General features: G+C 35.9%; 2 protein-coding genes across 2 annotated transcripts; both read left to right on the top strand.

The window, feature by feature from the left end:
- The first annotated feature begins 2990 nt into the window (after window positions 1–2990).
- LOC105208966 (exonuclease GOR-like) lies at window positions 2991–4791 on the top strand. Its single transcript, XM_011179075.2, has 2 exons — window positions 2991–3209; window positions 3332–4791. Exons 1-2 carry the CDS (start codon window positions 3107–3109, stop codon window positions 4789–4791), a joined length of 1563 nt encoding a protein of 520 aa, XP_011177377.2. The 5' UTR covers window positions 2991–3106.
- Window positions 4792–13497: 8706 nt separating this feature from the next.
- Window positions 13498–22058, top strand: LOC105220610 (uncharacterized). Its single transcript, XM_054231801.1, has 3 exons — window positions 13498–14012; window positions 14333–15620; window positions 20920–22058. Exons 1-3 carry the CDS (start codon window positions 13916–13918, stop codon window positions 21797–21799), a joined length of 2265 nt encoding a protein of 754 aa, XP_054087776.1. The 5' UTR covers window positions 13498–13915; the 3' UTR covers window positions 21800–22058.
- The last annotated feature ends 1442 nt before the right edge of the window (window positions 22059–23500 follow it).

Here is a 23500-nt window from a genome sequence, read left to right as displayed (position 1 = left end):
GCATCAAGGACTTGCCCGTAATGAAAAGGTGTGATATAATGCGTCAAAGATTAATCACAAGTTATTTTCAACAAAAATTTTAAATTACATATCGTTATAGCTCGTGCTGTATGAAACCCCCTACATAACAAAAATTTATTAAGATTAAAATATTTTTTGATTCGCTTTGAAATTGATTATCCGGAATATCTCTGGTTTTAATTAAACCGGGTAACCGGGATTCTGCTGTAATTTCATACCGACATTAAAGATGCTGCATGAATGGTACTACCCACCCCTAATACATTCAAAGAACTAGCCATACTCCATATTTCAACTTAATAGACTTTTGTGTAAGAAAAAGTTGTATGATCTCACGTACACCACATATTCATTTTTTGTCATTTTGGCCTTGAAAACTCATAAAAATGTTAACCGAAAGATCACAAATAATGGATCAACAAGGCGCTGATCTACATAGAAATTAAAGAAATTAGTACAGTTTATTGTTAATACTTGAAATAATGGGTTTAACCATTGTAATCTTAGATATTAATTAAAATTATATTGAACGAGGCAATGTGGATGTTTTCCACGGCTTGACGAAAATTCATAAAATGTAAATGCATGAAAATAAAATTAAGTGTTTTGTATTACTAAAGCCCCCATCGCAAATATCTTAAATAATTAACATGACTAAATTTGCAATTATTTCTTTTAACAAAATATTTTTGTCCTTCAACATGTTTTTTTAGAATTATGTAAATGCAATTTTAAGCTGTTATTAGTGCTTTACTAACTAATACCGGTGCTATTGTTCTCTATCACTATTTTATATATTTTTTTGTAAGTATTGTGAATGCCTTAGTTTGAGGTAAGGTTTTGTTATTGTTGTGATTGAATGTTAATCGCTTTATGGAGATCGTTCGAGATCACTTCAATTTTCGGAAACAAGTATTGTCGAATTATCTTGAGTGAATTTTACTAAATGCGGAGTGGTTAAGATCTTGTTTTTGCTTGTTGAGGAATTTCCAAGGCAGATTTCAGGTGTAAAATCCCAAGCAAAGTCAATTTCCAGTTTTTTTTTGGTTAACAGAAAATTGGGAATTTTACGTCCGCAGTCAGTCTTTAGTAGATTCATGTAATTTTATTATATTTTTTTTTTGTTTATCGAACTTTAGTTTTTATAACGATCGAAACGGAAGCAATAATTTTTCGTATGGTTTTGTAGAATATGTAGGTATGAAATATTAGCCACCTTTGACACCTTTGATGATGATTAAGGTTTTAGGTAATAAACTCTATGATTTCTCGAATCTATGGAACAATTTTGATTTAATTTTTTTTTATTTTGAATTTTATCTTCCGGTAATTTTAGAGAAAATAATTTATTTTTGATATTTTTATACCCTGAACAGACAGGGTATATTAAGTTTGTAACACCCAGAAGGAAGCGTCGGAGACCCTATAAAATATATATATGTATACATGATCAGTATTTTGAGCTGATTCGATTTATGTCCGTCTGTCTGTATACGAACTAGTCCTTCAGTTTTTAAGATATCGTTTTGCGATGTTAGATGTTTTGCAGATGTTATTTTCTCTTCAAGAAGCTGCTCATTTGTCGGAACTGTCGATATCGGACCACTATATCATATTGCTGCCATACAAACTGAACGATCGGAATCAAGGGCTTGTATGGAAAACTTCCGCATTTTACTATATATCTTCACGAAATTTGGTGTGAGTTATTGTTCATAGAAATAATTTAATATCCGGAAAAATTGTTCAGATCGGTTCACTATAGCATATAGCTGCCATACAAACCGAACGATCGGAATCAAGGGCTTGTATGGAAAATTTTCGCATTTGACGTGGTATCTTCACGAAATATGACATGGATTACTGCTTAAGGTAATAATATAATCTCCGAAGAAATTGTTCAGATCGGTTAACTATATAACCTTAATGTTTGTAGCAAACAACCCGACTAAAAAGAATTAGTAAAATGTTTTCTTTTTTTTACTTACTTTTTCTTTTTCTTACGTCTTTAGATTTGCTTAAACACATAGTTACTAAAAGAAATGCACCTGTGAAGGGTATATTAGCTTCGGTACAGCCGAAGTTAACGTTTTTTGTTGTTTTTTTTTAATATTATCTTCTGATAATTTTATAGAGAAAATAATTTATTTTTAATATTTTTTAACATACATATATGTAGAGTGTTGATTGACGAAGGAAACTTACGTTTTGAATAAATTAAGATCAACTTAAATTATTTCGATAAATTAGTATACTATTTAAAATTATAATGATCATTGATTAATATGGTTTATTGAGAAAATATTAGCTATTTTTTACTTTACTGAAATAAACCTTGGACATTGCTACTACGTGGTAGACATTTATTTCTCTTTTAAAGTAAATTATTTATTTTTGAATACAAGTTTTTCGGATGATATAAATGTATAGAGAGTTTTCCTAAATATAATTTGAGATTTTCAGAAAAATAAGTATATTCTGGTACAAATTCAGTTCGACAACGGTAAAATATATTTGCATAAAATACGAAGCTGTAATATTGTAAATTCATAGACTGGGCTGGAGTTTATAATTTTATAATTTTCATATATTCTTGATAATAAAGCTTGCAATAAAAAGCAAAATAATAAAGGATTTTCGTTACATTTAAAAAAATAGAATCACCTAGAAAATGAAAAACAAATGTTTTCATTTTTTAGGGTAACTAACTCTCTCTCTCTCTCTCTCTTTGCAGGTAGCTTCATTAACTTTAAGTGCGACAGAGAGAGCAATACTATAAGCGATTATGTCAAAGGACGTTCGTTAACACCGGTCACCTGTAATCTTGCTACCTGAAAAGGTGGGATTCTGAAGCTGGGTTACAGAAATTTTCGTATAAAAGCCAGCATTTTTCTAGATGTCTTCACTAACAATTTCGAAGTGATCGAGAAAACATCAGTGTTTCGCTAGAGTTCTACAGTTCTTACAGTCTATTATATAAAGTCAATAATAAGTCTTGAGTCTTTGAACGATCTGCAATAGAAGCAAATATATTTACTTTAAAAACCAAAATTTATTGATTGAAAAACAAATTTAAAACCGAAAAATGTCTTATCTCAGATGTGAAAACGTATTAATACAAGGACAACATCATATTAAAATAAATCTGATCGATTTAAATCAGATTTTTACGCAACAACAATTAATTCGTAAGTATAAATTTGTAACGCAATTAAAAACTCAATTATAATTTTGATATATTAAGTCAAAAACAATGTATTATTTTTAATCATAAAACTAAATCTAAATCCATTTTTCATTATTATTTCAGATATGATGAGACCACCACAACCGTTCCACCGATCCGGTGAAGAAATGAGAAGACACTCAGATCAACATCTGCACCTGCGTATGCTCCACCAGCACGCACCACAAATCCAACACCATCCTCACCAAAATGCACCACAAATAGTTTGGCAACAACAACATCTACCCATACCACATGGATATCCACAACCATATCCACAACCACATCCACAACCACAACCCCAACCAATTGTGCCCATGCAGAATCGACGAATGTCATTGCAGTTGCCAAATATACTGCAAGAGCAACAGAAATTGCAAAAACAAGTTACCAAACACCAAGCGCAAAAGAGCGTGGTTAACCAAAGAAAACCACAGAAAACACCCACTAAAAAGTACTGGGAGAAAAAGCCTGAAGTTATTCAAAACACCGGCCATTGTGCCGCAAATCCACATGCAGTCGCTTCACCACTAATTGACTACCCACTACTCAACTTCTCCAAGTCCGAGTTTGTAGAGTCTCTACGTCGTTACATCATCGCACCACAGCTATTGCGCACCTATGGCTTTCCCGTCGAAAGCGCTGTAGAAGAGGGAAAAATCGTCATTTATAAAAAGGTGCCACGTCCCTTCTATGCAAGGCATACCAACGGCGACGACAATGAGGACCCAATTCGGTTGGAGCGACAATTCGTGCCGAACAAGAATGTAATGGAGAAGCAATGCGTACGCTGTGAAAGTACCTTCTCGGTCACAAGTGCTGGTGTATATGTAACCCGTGAGAAGTGCACCTTCCATTGGGGTAAATTGCTAAAAGTTCCTACCAGTTATAACAATTACAAAATGCAATACGCTTGTTGTGAGGGTAGCAAAGAGTCAGTAGGTTGCACCACAAATTCAGTGCATGTGTGGACCGGCGCTGTGCCCGGCATTAATGGTCCTTATGCTGATTTCATACACACCCGGCAACAATCCGACGAACCCAAGGTGTATGCGCTCGATTGTGAAATGAGCTTCACTGGACGTGGAATGGCTGTCACCAAAGTGACTGTGATTGGCTTTGATGGACAGTTGGTTTATGAACACTTTGTGCGCCCCATTGCTGAGATTGTCGACTATAATACGCGTTTCTCTGGTGTAAGCGAGAGAGATGTTTGTAAATTTTATAATAAGGATGTGAAGACACTCGGAGAGGTGCAGCGTGATCTGCTGCAAATAATCGACGCCAATACTATATTGATTGGACATGGTTTGGAGAATGACTTAAGGGTGCTACGATTGGTGCATAAGACAGTTGTGGATACGTCCATTGTCTTTCCGCATACCAACGGTTTTCCTTTCCGCAATTCTCTTAAACATTTAACAAAGACATATTTGAATCGCGACATTCAATTAGACGGTCAGAGTCACGATAGTTTAGAGGATACTCGTGCCTGTTTGGCACTGATGCTGTTTAAGGTTGCCACCGACATGCAGCGCTCATAAGTGGTCATCCATTGTAAAGTCAATGGGTACGTTTGTTTGGTGATCCCCTGTAGCAACGCTGTGGTGGCGTGGCTTCTACCAAATGAAGCATGCTCTGCGTTGAATTTCTCATCGCATTGAGAGCATTTCGTGCTTCCTCATTCGACGCAACTGCGTCAAGTTCCCCAAAATTCCAAAGGTGTCTTGCCACGGAATTTATTTTGCTGTCATTTCCTCTTAAAATATTAATCAATAGCGCTTTGTCGTCAATCTGGTCCACCACAGTCCCAAAAAATTCGAGAAATTTTCGTCTCAAGTCTGAATTCGGTTAGGTTTGCTTAGTGAGCATCTCGGCTCACTCGAGAAATATGTTTATGTGTGAATAAGTGAGTTACGTGAGTGTAATCACATGAGTATTGTTGTGTACCTGTTAGAGCAAGATTTTTTTGCTAGCCTTTATTGTGAAGAACCCATGCTTTACTTGTTTGTAGTAATTTAAGTTTAAGATTGTAATTGAAAACTGTAACACTTTCACTATTTGAAAGTCATGAAAATTGAAAAAAAGCATTTTAATAAAATTTAATAAAGTAATTTAAAAGAAAACTTTGTATTTTAATTAAACATATATATTTTAGGTTAAATTGGTATTGAAAATTCTTTAGTAAATTCGTAATCAAAACAAATAACAAAAATGTCTCAATGTAATATTTTAAGAATTGAGTGATATTTTTTGTTCTGCTTTTTCCCGCCTGGATAAGGAAGCGAAGCGAATGCGTCTGGTGGTGAACGAGGACAAGATGAAATATCTCCTGTCATCAAACAAACAGTCAGCGCATTCGCGTCTTGGCTCCCACGTCACTGTTGACAGTCATAACTTTGAAGTTGTAGATAATTTCGTATACCTAGGAACCAACATTAACACCGATAATAATGTCAGCCTTGAAATCCAACGCAGAATCACTCTTGCCAACAGGTGCTACTATGGACTGAGTAGGCAATTGAAAAGTAAAGTCCTCTCTCGACGAACAAAAACTAAACTCTACAAGTCCCTCATCATTTCCGTCCTACTTTATGGTGCAGAAGCGTGGACGGTGTCAACATCCGATGAGACGGCACTAGGAGTTTTCGAGAGAAAGGTTTTGCGGAAGATTTACGGTCCCTTAAACATTGGCAACGGCGAATACCGCAGAAGATGGAATGATGAGCTGTATGTGTTGTTCGACGACATAGACATAGTCCAGCGAATAAAAAGACAGCGGCTACGCTGGCTGGGTCATGTTGTTCGAATGGATGAAAGTGCCCCAGCTCTGAAAGTTTTCGATGCAGTACCCGCTGGTGGAAGCCGAGGAAGAGGGAGACCTCCACTCCGGTGGAAGGACCAGGTGGAGAAGGACCTGTCTTCACTTGGTATTACCAATTGGCGCCAAACCGCCAAAAGGAGAGATGCGTGGCGCACTGTTGTGGACTCGGCTATAACCGCGTAAGCGGTTTCTACGCCAGTTAAGAAGAAGAAGATATTTTTTGAGATTGTTGGAAGCTTTTCAGTATAAATTTGAAAAATTAATCATTCAGCTATTTGTTAAAAAAAAAATAAAAGGAATTTTGGCTTCATTCATTCGTCCACATTATTTAATTTCATATATGCTTGTAAAACGATGTCACTTTAAGGTATTCTTTATTTTTGGAAATATGAATAAATAAGAATAAATAACACGGAGTTATGTCTGCCGAATATAGAGGTTTGGAATCGTTACAGTATTGTTTTTTGGACAACACGAACAAGCAACGAAGTGTGAGCTGTTAACAACCGACATAAGCGGAGTTCTAGATAACCTTCAATTTATCCGGGTACTGTGGAATATTTCTTCTTTTCTCTTCTATTTGGCTCTCTTTTTGCACCAGAGTACAGGTTACGGGATTTTTCTGTACAATTATTGAATTTCGACAAATGTCTGAATTAATCTGTTGTTTCTTGAACTATGAGCTGCTTTTCCTCATTGCATTTAGTTATTGAAGAGGTAATTACTTTAATGGGTTTGGGGGTCAGTCAGACACGAAAAAATTAGAATTTTCAGTATTTTTTTTTTGCTATTAAATCTTGTTATTTTTATACTCTCGCAACAAAAGTTGCTAAAGAGAGTATTATAGTTTTGTTCGCATAACGGTTGTTTGTAATACCCAAAACTAAACGAGTTAGATATAGGGTTATATATGGGGCATTCTCTGGAAAAAAAGCCACTTGAAAAAAAAGTTCTTTATTTTCTTTGGCAATTATATATCTTATAGTACATGTAAAACCTAAAATAAAACATATGGTTTTAGGTCTGTGTAACGCGGGGTTGCCATATTATAAGGGGCCAAAGTTTTTTGTAAAAAAATGTTCGAACCGCCATAACTTTAAAACTAATGAACAGATTTTAAAACACCATTCGACTTTTTTGTACAGAATTTCTCAAACTTTGAAACTGTATATCGTAAAAATTTTTAAAATTAATATTTCATAGCAAAAAATTAAAAATTTTTTTTTTTGGAATTTTTAACAACTTATGCCCCTTCGATACCAAAGTGATCAGGGTGGCGAGCAGATTTGAAATCCGGATGTCTGTCCGTCCGTCTGTGCAAGCTGTAACTTGAGTAAGTCGAGTTCGAAAATGGGCACAATCGGACCATTGCCACGCCCACAAAATGGCGAAAACCAAATTTGGAATAAAGGATCGCACTAGGAGGGGGCATATTTGGATGTAATTTTTTTATAGAAGTGGGCGTGGCCCGCCCACAAATCGGTTATTTGTATTTAACTCGCAAACTAATAAAGCTATATAAACCAAACTTTCTGCAGTCGGTTCTCTTACATACCCCACCACATACCATGAAAATAGTTGAAATCAGATAATAACCACACCCACCTCCCATACAAAGGTTAGGTTGAAAATGACTAAAAGTGGGTTAACTAACTAACGAAAAACGTCAGAAAAACCAAATTTTACATAAGAAATGGCAGAGGGGAGCTGTACTCAGATTACAAAATGGAAAATGGGAGTGGCATCGCCCACTTATGGGTCAAAAACCATATCTCAGGAACTACTCGACCGATTCGAATGAAATTCCGTATATAATATTTTCTTGACACCCTGATAACACGGACAAAAAATGGGCGAAATCGGTTCACAACCACTACTACTTTCCTTATAACTCAATTTTGAAATCCATCTTATTCCTTCACTTTATAATGTAAACATATGGAACCAATAAAGATAACGGAATAAAACTTTACACAATTAGTGCATATCATCTCTGGCTTCACTTGTGAAAAAATTGTCGAAAACAGACCATAACTTTTCAAGGCCCCAGATATCGAACATGTTGAACTCTGCGCCTAAGGATAAATTTTAACCGAAAATATGGGTAAATCTCTCAGATATTTCAATTTAATTCAGAGGTAATTGTTTTCTTCTAATAGTGTGTCTCTGTTCCAAAAATTATTAAAATCGGGTCATAACATTTCCATGTACCTCATTGTAGGTTTTTTAAAAGTATCTTCTCCTAGCTCCCATATACCTAATTATAGGTTTTTAAAAAATACGGGGAGCTTTATTCCGCATATATGTATTGGTTAAATTTCTTCAATAAATTGCGAGAGTATAAAATGTTCGGTTGCACCCGAACTTAGCCTTTCCTTACTTGTTTTAAAGTAGTTTTAGTTTTAAAGTGTCGTTATTATACAATGTTTTGACTTAAAGTCACGAAAATTTGAAAAAAAAATTATAATTTCTAAAGTTTCAAAATTTCATCTATTCATTCATCTAAAATCAATTGGATAAAAAAAATAGTTTTATAAATAGATAATCCTGGGCCTGATTGAAGCTTTTTTTTCAAAAATTAACAAAATGGCTGCCTCAGGAATTTTTTTCTATATTTTCGGGAAAAAATCAACAGTTAATTGGTCTAAAAAAATCGAAATTTTTGAGAAAAGAAATCCTACGATCAGGCCTGAGTTTATTATGTATTCTAAAAGCTGTATAAATTTCATTAAAGCGATTTTCGAATTACAGTTGTCACCAGTTCAAAAAACATAGTTTTATGGAAAAACGCATTTAAAGTTTCACACGAGCGTTTTGGAGCGTCCCAGCGATCTATTTTTTTTTTAATTTTTTTTTTTTAAGATATTACACTTTACGGAAATTAAAAAAAAATTGATTTTGCGTTAGTTGCGTGTTTTTGGACCGCGCTGATAATCCATGAATTCTACAAGGATTTTTTATGGTATTAAATTGGTATAATGTTGTAAAAGTTAGCAAGTTAGCGCGATCATTTTTTAAATGATTAACCTTAGAACCGTGACATGGCTATACAACTTAATCTCGTGACTTGGGCACTCAGTGCCCAGTAATGTATTTTGTTTGAAAATTTAGACTTTTTACACGTTTTTTTTACAGAAACGTCAATATCTCGCTTGTTTTTGCAAATAATTTATTGAAACTTGTGTTTATTGTTAGAAACAAATGTATTTTTATTGAAAAATATGAAAATCAAATAAAGTTTTAATTTCGAACTGTTTAAATGGGTGAAATTCTTCGCTGTCTCTTTGATGCATTTTGATTGGCTGTAGACATTGTTGGAGTATTGTCCACATTTTCATCATTGTCTGAGTCCGTATTGGCTTCAGCATTGTGGTGAATGTCAGAGGATGTAAATAATTTTGGCAGTTGCGACTTATTGCCTCTTTTTGTGCCCACCAATGTAGTATTCCGCACATGCAAATCTTTCGCCAAGTTATAGTTTGTGAACAAATTGTGCATCGTGATATTCATACCTCTGTCCACATATCGGTTGGTGAGTCGCATAACGAGATTGCGCGCAATACCAGGCGACCGCTGTTCATTAGGCTGTGCACCCAAATATACTTCGCCTGCAAGTGAGTGATTGGTTTTTGCGCCAACAAGCCAAAACATTTTTATGCCATATTTTCTAGGCTTAGAGGGAAGGTATTGGCGGAAACTGCATCGGTTTCTTGTTGAAAGCAACTGCTCATTAACTGTTAATTATTTACTTTGGACGAATGGTATCGGCAAATTCGCCAAGAATAATGTCCAAGCATGACGAATAGGCACCAATTTGTCGTATCGTAGTCTCTCAGCGCGAGTCAGGGAATCGTCAAAGTGTATAAAATGGCACAATTGCTCAAACCGATGCAGTGACATCACTGCTCTATAAAAGGGCATGTTAGTTTTGTGAAAAAGATCTTAGCATGAACTAAGTTTGCCTTCTCAGCACCGGAAAATAAAATTATTGCAATAAAAGCAAATAGTTCCTCCTCATTTGTGTCTTGCCAATATCCTATTTTTTTGAACTGTTTGATGAATGTTTGCCTGTATTACTCTTTCAGTTTTCCTATTCGTCTCAAGAGCAATACCTTCAACAAGAAACGCTTTGAAAACGCGTATGAAGGCATTACTTTTAGATCCAAAACTTTCTGTGCATAGTGACGTTGATTGTCTACGCATTGTCCAAGGCCAATTCCGCTTGCCATTTTTCAGTTCAAATCACATTTGCTTTCGTCAGGGTCCATATATACAGCAGCCTCCTCCTGGATATATTCTTCGAAACGTGGATCTCTAATGGGCTCAGCATTATCATCTCCAAAGTCCGATTGGTCACTGGGTATCGATTCGTGGTCACCACCAAATTTAAGTTATCTTCCACCATCATCATCATCGCTATCATTAGCATTCAAATAATTTGAAATATTCTCCTCTTCTCCTTCCGTCAATTCGCGACGTAAGTTGGCCAAATAAATCGGCAATTCCTTACTCATTTCAAAAATATATATTTGTCACAACTAAAAATCAACTGCTTACTCGAAAATTTTATGCGAAACTAATTAGAAATCCACAACAATCTCCAAAATCTTTAGATAATTACGCCTCTTCATACAAAATATAAGAAGAAATTCTATGGGCACTGAGTGCCCCAAGTCACGTATAGCGTCGGTTCTAAGGTATAGGAATATCTATATTCTATAATAGTTCAATTATTATCGATAGTAGAGTGTGATTTTAAAGCATCGTTAGCTTTGAATCTAAGGGGATAACGTTTGTAATATTTTGGTCGTATATCTGAAGTTTGGATGGTCGGAAGAGCTTCGGAAATGTTTGGAAAACCTTTATATTTATGTCTTGCAATAGATTGGATTAACGACTTCTCTAGACCAAACTCTTTTTTCTTATTTTCTGGAAGTACAAGTCCGTGCAAGTGGTGTATACCCTCAGGCACAAAATTTGTCCTCAAGTGTCTTTATATGGTCAGTTGTTTGTTATCAACAAACACATGCGCTTTTAATGAATAAGAGACGAACATGCAGAGAGAAAGCTGGCGCAGCTATATTATCCTAACGCCAAGATTCCGCCTCAGTGTAGAAGAAGTTGCTAGGTAATACTAGGCCGATCTGGACGTATGGCATTCACATCTGGGACAGGTTTAGCGGATTAAAAAATAAAATTAATTCAAGCTTTTCAGAATAAAGTTCTTCGCACCATAGTGAGGCTCCCTTTCTATATGAAAAATTATGTCTTCCAGCGACTTTTAAAGTAGCTCACTGTAAAGGACACAATCGTTGTATTTTGGGATACCATAAAGTTAATATTTGCAATTCAACTGTTGGAGAATGTTTTGAGGAGATGCCACCCCCTAGTTCCCCCCTTTCAATTCAATTATTGTAAATTTTTATGTGTTTTTGGTATTTATTTTATACTATCATAGTTCATCCTCATTGTGTAATTATTTACAATAAAATAGATTCTAAATATGTATATTTAAAATATTAATAAAAAAAATTCTAAATTTTACTATATATTTGAACTGTACACACCATATATGCACTGGTACGATGCTTAGCCTCATTGGATGTAATAGCTGGGTAAACCTGTCCTTGTTTCAAAGGGTTTCATAAATTTTTATAAAAGTTTCTTTAATAATTATTGGCAACTAAGATAACTTTTTAATATTGCTTGGAGAATAGTCTGTGTTATTATTGTAAGGAAAAGATGTACACTTAATATCATATTAATAATAGATATCTTACTGAATTGTTGATATTTTTGGTATACACACTGAGTGCGAATGGTCTCAACAACATCGACCACCATGACACAAACTATTACGGTCTTTCAATATCTGCAGTACAAAAAGGTGAAACTGACTCGCCCCTCTGAACTGCAGATTTGACTATACTTATTCCTGTTAAGCAACGTAATTTTAAATGACAATGCAAGTAACATTCGCAGCATAATTTCGTGCCAAAATCATTGTTATGCCATCTGAGGTGATCGAAAAAGTATTTTTCACTACTCAAAAATTCAAAAGAGCTATTATTTGCTTTGGCCAATAAAGGCGGCAACTCGATAAATTTTGTAAATGCAGACACCGACATTAAACCCTATATTATGCAATGGATCAACAATTCTCTGAATTGAAATATTTTTGTCCTTCAAAATGTCCCTCATTCATGTTTGCATACTTCAAAACAATACGGAGCTGTATATTAGCGCATAACTAACTCAATTACCTGTTATAACAGCATTGTTTACCACCGCTACTTTGAATATTTTTCTTTGTGTCTGTATTGTTGAATGCTTCTTTTGCGGTAAATTTTCGCTGTTAAAGTGGTTTAAGGTTACACGGTTTAAACTAAGCCTTTTTAGGAAAACTCAATTATTGACAATTTCCGAAAAACATGTTTTTCAATTATTTTGTGTGAATTTTTATTTTTAGGGGAGAGCCAAGGTCGTGTTTTTAAGGGTTGCGAATTTCCGCGGCATTTATAAGCTGTAAAAACCAAAGGTATGCAAATACCCAAAATTGTTGTGGGTAATAGAAAACTGGGAATTTCAACTGTATTACCGTTATATTAGTGAATTATTATAATTTTATTTTATTTTATTCACCGAAATCAAATTTTGTGGGGTTTGAGGAACGGAATGGTTAAGCTTTGATGATAGTGATTAACATTAATAAACTTAATGATTTCTCGCATCTATGGAGCTATTTATATATTTATTTTGTATTAAGAAAATATGTTCGTACCTTAATTCTGCAGAGAAAAAAATATTATTTCTAATATTTTGATTTACTTTAACATATAGTAGAGTGTTGTATACTCTAACGAAGGATGCTTCCTTAGCGAAATTTGATTATGAATGAAGGCAGATCAACTTAAATTATTTCGATAAATTAATTTATTTCTATTTCAAATTAATATTGAACAATGATTAATATGGTTTATTGAGAAATTGTTTGCTGCTTTATACTTTTCTGAAATAAAACCTGAACTGTTTTGAGACTAGATTACTTTCCCTATAATTGATAGACACCTATTTCCATTTTAATATAATATTTATTTTTATATATTGGTTTTATGGATGATATAAATGTTTAGAGAGTTTTTCCTTAAAATAGTTTGGAACAGATTATCAGAAAAATCAGTAAAATTTTGGTACAAAAACGATTTAATATTGTTGAATGTAGTAAGAAGTTATAATATTATAAATTAAAAACTGACTTTTTAGCATCAAACATCAATTTATTATGTCTCAAAATACATTTATTATTAAGAAAAACAGCTATAACAATACTATACAATACTGAGATTTAGCTTATATTCCAAACAATAGATGACTTAAAGTGACAAACAACTAACTATCTTCCATCTCTGCAGGTTGACAATAAGTGCGACAGAGAGAGCAATACTATAAGCGATTATGTCAAAGGACATTCGTTAACAGCGGTCACCTGTAATCAAACTACCTGAAAAGTTATGATTCTGGAGTTGATATTACGGAAATTTTTGTATAAAAGCCAGAATTTTTTCAGAAGTCTTCACTAGCGATTTCGTCGTTAACGAAAATACATCGGTGTTTTTCTGTGATTCTAAAACTCAAATTTAGCCTCAATAGAGTTCTTGTGTGCCTTTTGTGAAAGAACGTTAAAAATTTTTAAAATAAAATTAACGATAGTCAAAAAATTTTAAAATAACATTAAAATTTTTTTTAAATACTTGAGTCATAACCATCCATATAACCATCAGATCGTGCATAATCTTACATAGAAGAACTAAAATCCTTTGCTCAAAAACTAACTGCAAGAAAATATGGCTCAAAGTGATAGTCCGGCAGAAGTTTTCAAACGCGGGGACAGTTTTGAAATGCTCGCAGCGTGTCAGAATGCTTTGCATTCTATTAAGCAACGTAAGTATAATAAATATATATTTTTATTTTTTATTTTTAATTCAGATAGATAGATCAGACATTTGAAAAAGAATTATTAACAATATCTTAACATTAAATATACTCTAAAAGAGTATATTAGCTTGTGACTAGAAATAACATTTATCGAGAATTTAAATAATTAAAATATTTTAGTTTTTTGACTTCGATATGTTACAGGCCATATTACGAAATTATAGCATACATTTAGGCATATTAACTAGGTATTCTACAATATTTACTGTTATATTTAATTTGCTCACCAACATACAACTAATTACAAGCATTTTTTTTCCTTTCAGCCGATGGACCTCTGGCTCACCAGAGGTGGAGCACCGGTGAGGTGTGGGTAAATTACAAAGATCAGCTTATTGCACATCATAATCAACCCAGCGTCAGAGCAGAGGCAGAGGCACTTTTTAGGCAAGGGCAAACATTTGTTGACATGCTTAACTGGAAAATCTTTTTGCAAGCAAATAAAAAATTTGATGAATATGAACGGTTGTTAAACGCTGTGGTACGCCAGAACGAACAGGACCAACGCAGTAAACAAAACAAAAATAAAAAGGCGCCTCAGGCGCCTCGTATTACCATAAAATATGTCGCCATAAATCGTCTGAATATTTCACAGTCGGAATTGGTGAAGAAATTGCAACGTTATGTTGTCGCACCACAACTATTGCGCACCTACGGCTTTCCTGTAGAAAGCATTAAATTCCGCGGTAAAGTAACCATATACAAAAAGTTACCATGCCTTTCATATGAAGCGTCCACCAACACTGACGACAATGAGGATCCAATTGAGTTGGAGCGTCAATTCGTGCCGGATGAAGATAATATGAAGAAGCAATGCGTACGCTGTGAACGTACTTTCAAGGTCACACAATCTGGCTTTTATGTAACGCTCGAGAATTGCACCTTCCATTGGGGTAAATTGTTTACATTAAGAAATACTGTTCAATATACCTGTTGTGCAGGTTCTGAAGAGTCAGTGGGTTGTACCACTAATTCAGTGCATGTGTGGAACGGCGTTGTGTCCGGCATAAATGGTCCTTATAACAATTTCGTACGCACGACAAGCGGTCCACAGTCCGCCGAGGCCAAGGTGTATGTTTTGGACTGTGAAATGAGTTACACTGCAAGTGGACTGGCTGCGACCAAAGTTACTGTGATTGACTTTGATGGTCAGTTGGTTTATGAGCACTTTGTGCGACCCATTGCTGATGTTGGAGACTACAACACGCGTTTTTCCGGTGTGCGCGCGAGAGATGTATATCGGCGCAATAAAAATGTAAAGACTCTTCGCCAGGTGCAGCGTGATTTGCTGAAAATCATCGACGCCAACACTATATTGATTGGACATGGTTTGGAGAATGACTTACGCGTATTGCGTATTCTTCATAAGACAGTTGTGGATACGTCCATTGTGTTTCCACATTATAATGGGTTTCCCCATCGCCATTCCCTTAAATATTTGGCAAAAACGTACTTGAATCGTTACATACAATTACGCGGCCGAAATCATGATAGTTTGGAGGATACTCGTATATGCTTAGAACTGATGCTGTGGAAAGTGGGCATCGACATGAAGCGCTCATAAGTGGTGCATCGGTGGTAAAGGCTAGGAGTGCGCTATGTCTGTTTGGTGCACCCTAGCGGCAACGCTGTGGTGGCGTGGCTCTTTACAAATAAATCATGCTCTGCGTTGAATTTCCCATCGCACTGAGAGCATTTCGTGCTTACTTATTCAACGCTGCTGCGTCAAGTTCCTCCACATTCCAAAGGTGTCTTATCTGGGAATTTACTTGTTATTCCTTTCTGTTGAAATAACATTCAATGGTGCACTGTCGCCTCGTCCACCACAGTCCATAAAAAAAATTGTCGATTGTCTGCATTTGGTTTAGGTTTACGATTTCTAGAGAATGGGTGGATGTGTATGAGTAAATGAGAGAGTGAGTGTTATATATTAATGTTGTTATTATATCACTTATGTATCCGTAAGGTCAAGTTGCTTAATGTATACGAGGCTTTATTGTGTAGAATCTTTTATTTACTTTTTAAAAATATTTGTAGAAAATGTATGATTCTGTAATACTTTCATTATTGAAAATATCAATATCCTCCCAAAAATTATAAAAAAAATAAAAGTAAAAAAAAATTGAATAAATTAATTTAAAAGAATATTTGAACTTTAAATTTTTAATTAGAAATGTGAATTGAAAAATTAGGAGTTATTTTCGTAAGCTTTTCAGATGGGGTTAAGGAGATGAGATGAATTTGAAAATATAATATTTCCGCTGTTTGTCCAAAAATAATAAAAAAATTTCTGTGAAGGGGACTCACATAAGCCGATTACCAAAAAAAAAGTATATTCCTCTATCAGTTTCTTTATAAACTGATTGTCTTCGACCTATCATAAAAGTCATTTCAAATAGATTTTGACCCTATTTCTCAAATGTAACATCCAGATCGATCATCGCTAGAGAATTGTTTAGGAATAATTATATCAAACTCAAGTTCTTGATAGCCTCTAGGGTTTTCTTCTACTTAACTGGCGTAGAAACCGAGTCCACAACAGTGCGCCACGCATCTCTCCTTTTGGCGGTTTGGCGCCAATTGGTAATACCAAATGAAGACAGGTCCTTCTCCACCTGGTCCTTCCACCGGAGTGGAGGTCTCCCTCTTCCTCGGCTTCCACCAGCGGGTACTGCATCGAAAACTTTCAGAGCTGGGGCACTTTCATCCATTCGCACAACATGACCCAGCCAGCGTAGCCGCTGTCGTTTTATTCGCTGGACTATGTGTATGTCGTCGAACAACACATACAGCTCATCATTCCATCTTCTGCGGTATTCGCCGTTGCCAATGTTTAAGGGACCGTAAATCTTCCGCAAAACCTTTCTCTTGAAAACTCCTAGTGCCGTCTCATCGGATGTTGACACCGTCCACGCTTCTGCACCATAAAGTAGGACGGGAATGATGAGGGACTTGTAGAGTTTAATTTTTGTTCGTCGAGAGAGGACTTTACTTTTCAATTGCCTACTCAGTCCTTAGTAGCACCTGTTGGCAAGAGTGATTCTGCGTTGGATTTCAAGGCTGACATTATTATCGGTGTTAATGTTGGTTCCTAGGTATACGAAATTATCTACAACTTCAAAGTTATGACTGTCAACAGTGACGTGGGAGCCAAGACGCGAATGCGCTGACTGTTTGTTTGATGACAGGAGATATTTCGTCTTGTCCTCGTTCACCACCAGACCCATTCGCTTCGCTTCCTTATCCAGGCGGGAAAAAGCAGAACTAACGGCGCGGGTGTTGTTTCCAATGATATCGATATCATCGGCGTACGCCAGTAGCTGTACACTCTTGTAGAAGATTGTACCTTCTCTATTTAGCTCTGCAGCTCTTATAATTTTCTCCAGCATCAAGTTAAAGAAGTCGCACGATAGCGAGTCACCTTGTCTGAAACCTCGTTTGGTATCGAACGGCTCGGAGAGGTCCTTCCCGATCCTGACGGAGCTTTTGGTGTTGCTCAACGTCAACTTACACAACCGTATTAGTTTTGCGGGGATACCAAATTCAGACATCGCGGCATAAAGGCAGCTCCTTTTCGTGCTGTCGAAAGCAGCTTTAAAGTCGACAAATAGATGGTGTGTGTCGATCCTTTTTTCACGGGTCTTCTCCAAGATTTGGCGCATGGTGAATATCTGGTCAGTTGTTGATTTTCCAGGTCTAAAGCCACACTGGTAAGGTCCAATCAGTTTGTTGACGGTGGGCTTTAGTCTTTCACACAGTACGCTCGATAGAACCTTATAAGCGATGTTAAGGAGGCTTATCCCACGATAGTTGGCGCAGATTGTGGGGTCTCCCTTTTTGTGGATTGGGCAGAGTACACTGAGATTCCAATCGTCGGGCATGCTTTCTTCCGACCATATTTCGCAAAGAAGCTGATGCATGCACCTTATCAGCTCTTCGCCGCCGTATTTGAATAGCTCGGCCGGCAATCCATCGGCCCCCGCCGCCTTGTTGTTCTTCAAGCGGGTAATTGCTATTCTAATTTCTTCACGGTCGGGCAATGGAACATCTTTTCCATCGTCGTCGATTGGGGAATCGGGTTCGCCATCTCCTGGTGTTGTACTTTCACTGCCATTCAGCAGGCTGGAGAAGTGTTCCCTCCACAAACACAGTATACTCTGGTCATCAACCACTAGATCACCGCTGGGGGTCCTACAGGAGTAGGAGAGTCTAGGGTTTTACTCCAGATAAATACTTATGTATTGCTACGATCTTTTGTCTTACATGTCATATTAAGTGAGTAGACTACACTATGCTTTCAAGGGCTTTCCATGTTTATAAAAGTGTATGGAAGATAATTGTTCGTCAGTTAAAACCATTGATTTGAATAATTGAAGAAGTAAGGAAGGGCTAAGTTCGGGTGTATACGAACATTTTATATTCGCGCAATTTATTTATTTATTTTGTCCAATATATTCGGCATAAATTCGAAAAGAGAATAACGAAAATCATTATATATAGCATATGGAAGCTTGGGAAATTTCTGGATCAGTCATCCAAGGTTATACGTTCCCTTCATTTTGCTAAGATGTCTCACATATTAACCGAAATATGTGGTATAAATCCCACCGTGTTTTTGAAAAGGCAGCTAGCTGAGTTATGATCAGATTTAACCCATTTTGTCTGAGAGATTTAACGATATTTATACTCTCGCAACCTGTTGCACAGAGTATCATAGTTTTGTTCACATAACGGTTGTTTGTGTCACCAAGAAATATAAGAGTTAGATATGGGGTTATATATACATAAATGATCAGGATGACGAGTGGATTTGAAATCCGGATGTCTGTCCGTCCGTCTGTCCGTCTGTCCGTGCAAGCGATAACTTGAGTAAAAATTAAGATATCTTAATGAAACTTGGAACACATGTTCCTTGGCACCCTGAGGAGGTTGCTTTCGAAAATGGGCAAAATCGGTCCACTGCCACGCCCACAAAATGGTGGAAACCGAAAATCTATACAGTGTCATAACTAAGCCATAAATAAAGTTATGAAAATGAAATTTGGAAAATAGGATCCCATTAAGGAGGGGCACATTTGGATGTAATTTTTTTGAAAAAGTGGGCGTGACCCCGCCCCCAAATATGTTTTTTGTATATGTCTTGCAAACCAATAAAGCTATATAAACCAAACTTTCTGCAGTCGTTTCTTTTAGCCATTTCCTTATACAGTCCAAAAATGAAAGAAATCGGATGATAACCACGCCCACCTCCCATACAAAGGTTAGGTTGAAAATTACTAAAAGTGGGTTAACTCACTAACGAAAAACGTCAGAAACACCAAATTTTACATAAGAAATGGCAGAAGGAAGCTGCACTGAGATTTTTTTACAAAATGGAAAAAGGGCGTGGCGTCGCCCACTTATGGGTTTAAAACCATATCTCAGGAACTACTCGACCGATTTCAATGAAACTTGGTTTGTAATAGTTTCCTTACATCCCAATGATATGTTGTGAAAATAGGCCAAATCGCTTTACAACCACGCCTACTTCCTATATACCAGAACTTTCAAGACAATCTGAATCGTTTACTTTACAATATATAAAGTAAGCACTAGTGAAGATATCGGTGCAGAACTTTGCATAAATACAATGTTAATAGTGTGGCAGCCCCATTCTAAAAATCGCCGAAATCGGACCATAGATTTTTAAGGCCCCATATATCGAACACGAGGACCTCGGTGCTTCTAACCTAATATTATGGTTTTCAACTTTCAATGGACTTTATGCACTATATATGATGAATATGTGGGTCAAATTGTGTTTTATTAATATAAATAAAGTTCAATAAATAAATTGCGAGAGTATAAAATGTTCGGTTACACCCGAACTTAGCTCTTCCTTACTTGTTTTAGTAAAATATTATCCTTAGGCATTGGGATCTTCGTGTTCCATATCTGAAGCTTTGAAAAGCTATAGTTCGATTTTAAAAAAATGTTCAATAAGTTATTCTACACCTCAAATTTCAACATAATCTTTGTAGTGGGCGTGGTTATAATCCGATTTCACGTATTTTCATGGTGTATAATGGGATACTATACTAAAATATCTTTATCAGTTATCACGTAGTTAACTGCATTAGGTTGTTTCCTTTATTTTATTCTTAAAAGAAGAAAGATCTATTTAATTACCAAGGCAATTCTTGGGAACAAATTCTTGAAACTAATATACAAAAACGCTTTTCCCCTAACCAAAGTCGATTACCTGAATTCGCGCAACAAAGGCGTTTCTGCAAGGATTCTTAAGTGATTTATATGGAAAACCTATTTCGCCCTACCTGTATAGAACATACCAAGAATGTAATAGCTTAAATGAAGGTCTTTTTATTGTGCATTTGTTCTTTAGCAAACGATACCGAAGACCAAAGCTATTATTGTTTAATTTATGATATAGTGGGAGAGTTATTCGTTTGTGTAGTTCTATGCGTTGGACTACTTTTAACTGTAGTATTTCAAACAAAGTTGAGGGTTGCAATCTGCAATTTAAAAACCTCAGGTCGTCATAATGACGACGTGAAACTCTTCACGTACCAAAAGTATTCTGAATAAAATTCAGTTTTCGGAATAATGTATAAAGTAGCAGTACTGCGATTTAATTCAGTCAATTGAATTACAAGAGAAGGAGAGATATGTATGGGGATATGAATTTTAGCTATTCTAAAAGAGTATTCGCATTTTGTGATATTAAAAGCAGGATCACTAAGCAATATACCATGTACCTCTCTCATATAACTAAAATTTGAAAAAAAGTTGATTTAGACAAACCAGATTTCAATTTTGAATTTTAGAATTATTGAATGAAATACTGCTATAAAAGATATTTGGAAAAGGTGCCACGTCCCTTCTATGCAAGGCATACCAACAGCGACGACAATGAGGACCCAATTCGGTTGGAGCGACAATTCGTGCCGAACAAGAATGTAATGGAGAAGCAATGCGTACGCTGTGAAAGTACCTTCTCGGTCACAAGTGCTGGTGTATATGTAACCCGCGAGAAGTGCACCTTCCATTGGGGTAAATTGCTAAAAGTTCCTACCAGTTATAACAATTACAAAATGCAATACGCTTGTTGTGAGGGTAGCAAAGAGTCAGTAGGTTGCACCACAAATTCAGTGCATGTGTGGACCGGCGCTGTGCCCGGCATTAATGGTCCTTATGCTGATTTCATACACACCCGGCAACAATCCGACGAACCCAAAGTGTATGCGCTCGATTGCGAAATGAGCTTCACTGGACGTGGAATGGCTGTGACCAAAGTGACTGTGATTGGCTTTGATGGTCAGTTGGTTTATGAACATTTTGTGCGCCCCATTGCTGAGATTGTCGACTATAATACGCGTTTCTCTGGTGTGAGCGAGAGAGATGTTTGTAAATTTTATAACAAGGATGTGAAGACACTCGGCGAGGTGCAGCGTGATCTGCTGCAAATAATCGACGCCAATACTATATTGATTGGACATGGTTTGGAGAATGACTTAAGGGTGCTACGATTGGTGCATAAGACAGTTGTGGATACGTCCATTGTCTTTCCGCATACCAACGGTTTTCCTTTCCGCAATTCTCTTAAACATTTAACAAAGACATATTTGAATCGCGACATTCAATTAGACGGTCAGAGTCACGATAGTTTAGAGGATACTCGTGCCTGTTTGGCACTGATGCTGTTTAAGGTTACCACCGACATGCAGCGCTCATAAGTGGTCATCCATTGTAAAGTCAATGGGTACGTTTGTTTGGTGATCCCCTGTAGCAACGCTGTGGTGGCGTGGCTTCTACCAAATGAAGCATGCTCTGCGTTGAATTTCTCATCGCATTGAGAGCATTTCGTGCTTCCTCATTCGACGCAACTGCGTCAAGTTCCCCAAAATTCCAAAGGTGTCTTGCCACGGAATTTATTTTGCTGTCATTTCCTCTTAAAATATTAATCAATAGCGCTTTGTCGTCAATCTGGTCCACCACAGTCCCAAAAAATTCGAGAAATTTTCGTCTCAAGTCTGAATTCGGTTAGGTTTGCTTAGTGAGCATCTCGGCTCACTCGAGAAATATGTTTATGTGTGAATAAGTGAGTTACGTGAGTGTAATCACATGAGTATTGTTGTGTACCTGTTAGAGCAAGATTTTTTTGCTAGTCTTTATTGTGAAGAACCCATGCTTTACTTGTTTGTAGTAATTTAAGTTTAAGATTGTAATTGAAAACTGTAACACTTTCACTATTTGAAAGTCATGAAAATTGAAAAAAGCAAATATAATAAAATTTAATAAAGTAATTTCAAAGAAAACTTTGTATTTTAATTAAACATATATATTTTAGGTTAAATTGGTATTGAAAATTCTTTAGTAAATTCGTAATCAAAACAAATAACAAAAATGTCTCAATGTAATATTTTAAGAATTGAGTGATATTTTTTGAGATTGTTGGAAGCTTTTCAGTATAAATTTGAAAAATTAATCATTCAGCTATTTGTTAAAAAAAATAAAAGGAATTTTGGCTTTAACATTTATTCATTCGCCCACATTATTTAATTTCATATATGCTTGTAAAACGATGTCACTTTAAGGTATTCTTTATTTTTGGAAATATGAATAAATAAGAATAAATAACACGGAGTTATGACTGGCGAATATGGAGGCTTGGAATCGTTACAGTATTGTTTTTGGACAACACAAACAAGCAACTAAGTGTGAGCTGTTAACAACCGACATAAGCGGAGTTCTAGATAACCTTCAATTTATCCGGGTACTGTGGAATATTTCTTCTTTTCTCTTCTATTTGGCTCTCTTTTTGCACCAGAGTACAGGTTACGGGATTTTTATGTACAATTATTGAATTTCGACAAATGTCTGAATTAATCTGTTGTTTCTTGAACTATGAGCTGCTTTTCCTCATTGCATTTCGTTATTGAAGAGGTAATTACTTTAAGGAGTTTGGGGGTCAGTCAGACACGAAAAAATTAGAATTTTCAGTATTTTTTTTCTGCTATTAAATCTTGTTATTTTTATACTCTTGCAACAAAAGTTGCTAAAGAGAGTATTATAGTTTTGTTCACATAACGGTTGTTTGTAATACCCAAAACTAAACTAGTTAGATATAGGGTTATATATACCAAAGTGATCAGGTTGAAGAGTGGAGTTCAAATCCGGATGTCTGTCCGTCCGTCTGTGCAAGCTGTAACTTGAGTAAGTCAAGTTCGAAAATGGGCAGAATCGGACCATTGCCACGCCCACAAAATGGCGAAAACCAAAAACACATAAAGTGTCATAACTAAGCCATAAATGAAGATATAAAAGTAAAATTTGGAATAAAGGATTGCACTAGGAGGGGGCATATTTGGATGTAATTTTTTTATAGAAGTGGGCGTGGCCCCGCCCACAAATCGGTTATTTGTATTTAACTCGCA

The sequence above is a fragment of the Zeugodacus cucurbitae genome, chromosome 5 (genome assembly GCF_028554725.1).
Source record: "Zeugodacus cucurbitae isolate PBARC_wt_2022May chromosome 5, idZeuCucr1.2, whole genome shotgun sequence".
Lineage (NCBI taxonomy): Eukaryota > Metazoa > Arthropoda > Insecta > Diptera > Tephritidae > Zeugodacus > Zeugodacus cucurbitae.
The sequence above is the reverse complement of the archived record's forward strand: the minus strand, read 5'-3'. Positions and strand labels throughout refer to the sequence as shown.

Bases quoted from the DNA above. Each gene is read 5' to 3' on its own strand.
- LOC105208966 (XM_011179075.2), top strand. From the start codon at position 3,107: ATGTCTTATCTCAGATGTGAAAACGTATTAATACAAGGACAACATCAT. The intron at 3,210-3,331 runs GTAAGTATAAAT...TTATTATTTCAG, and splicing joins TACGCAACAACAATTAATTC to ATATGATGAGACCACCACAA.
- LOC105220610 (XM_054231801.1), top strand. From the start codon at position 13,916: ATGGCTCAAAGTGATAGTCCGGCAGAAGTTTTCAAACGCGGGGACAGT. The intron at 14,013-14,332 runs GTAAGTATAATA...TTTTCCTTTCAG, and splicing joins TTTGCATTCTATTAAGCAAC to CCGATGGACCTCTGGCTCAC. The intron at 15,621-20,919 runs GCGCTCATAAGT...CTGCTATAAAAG, and splicing joins AAAGTGGGCATCGACATGAA to ATATTTGGAAAAGGTGCCAC.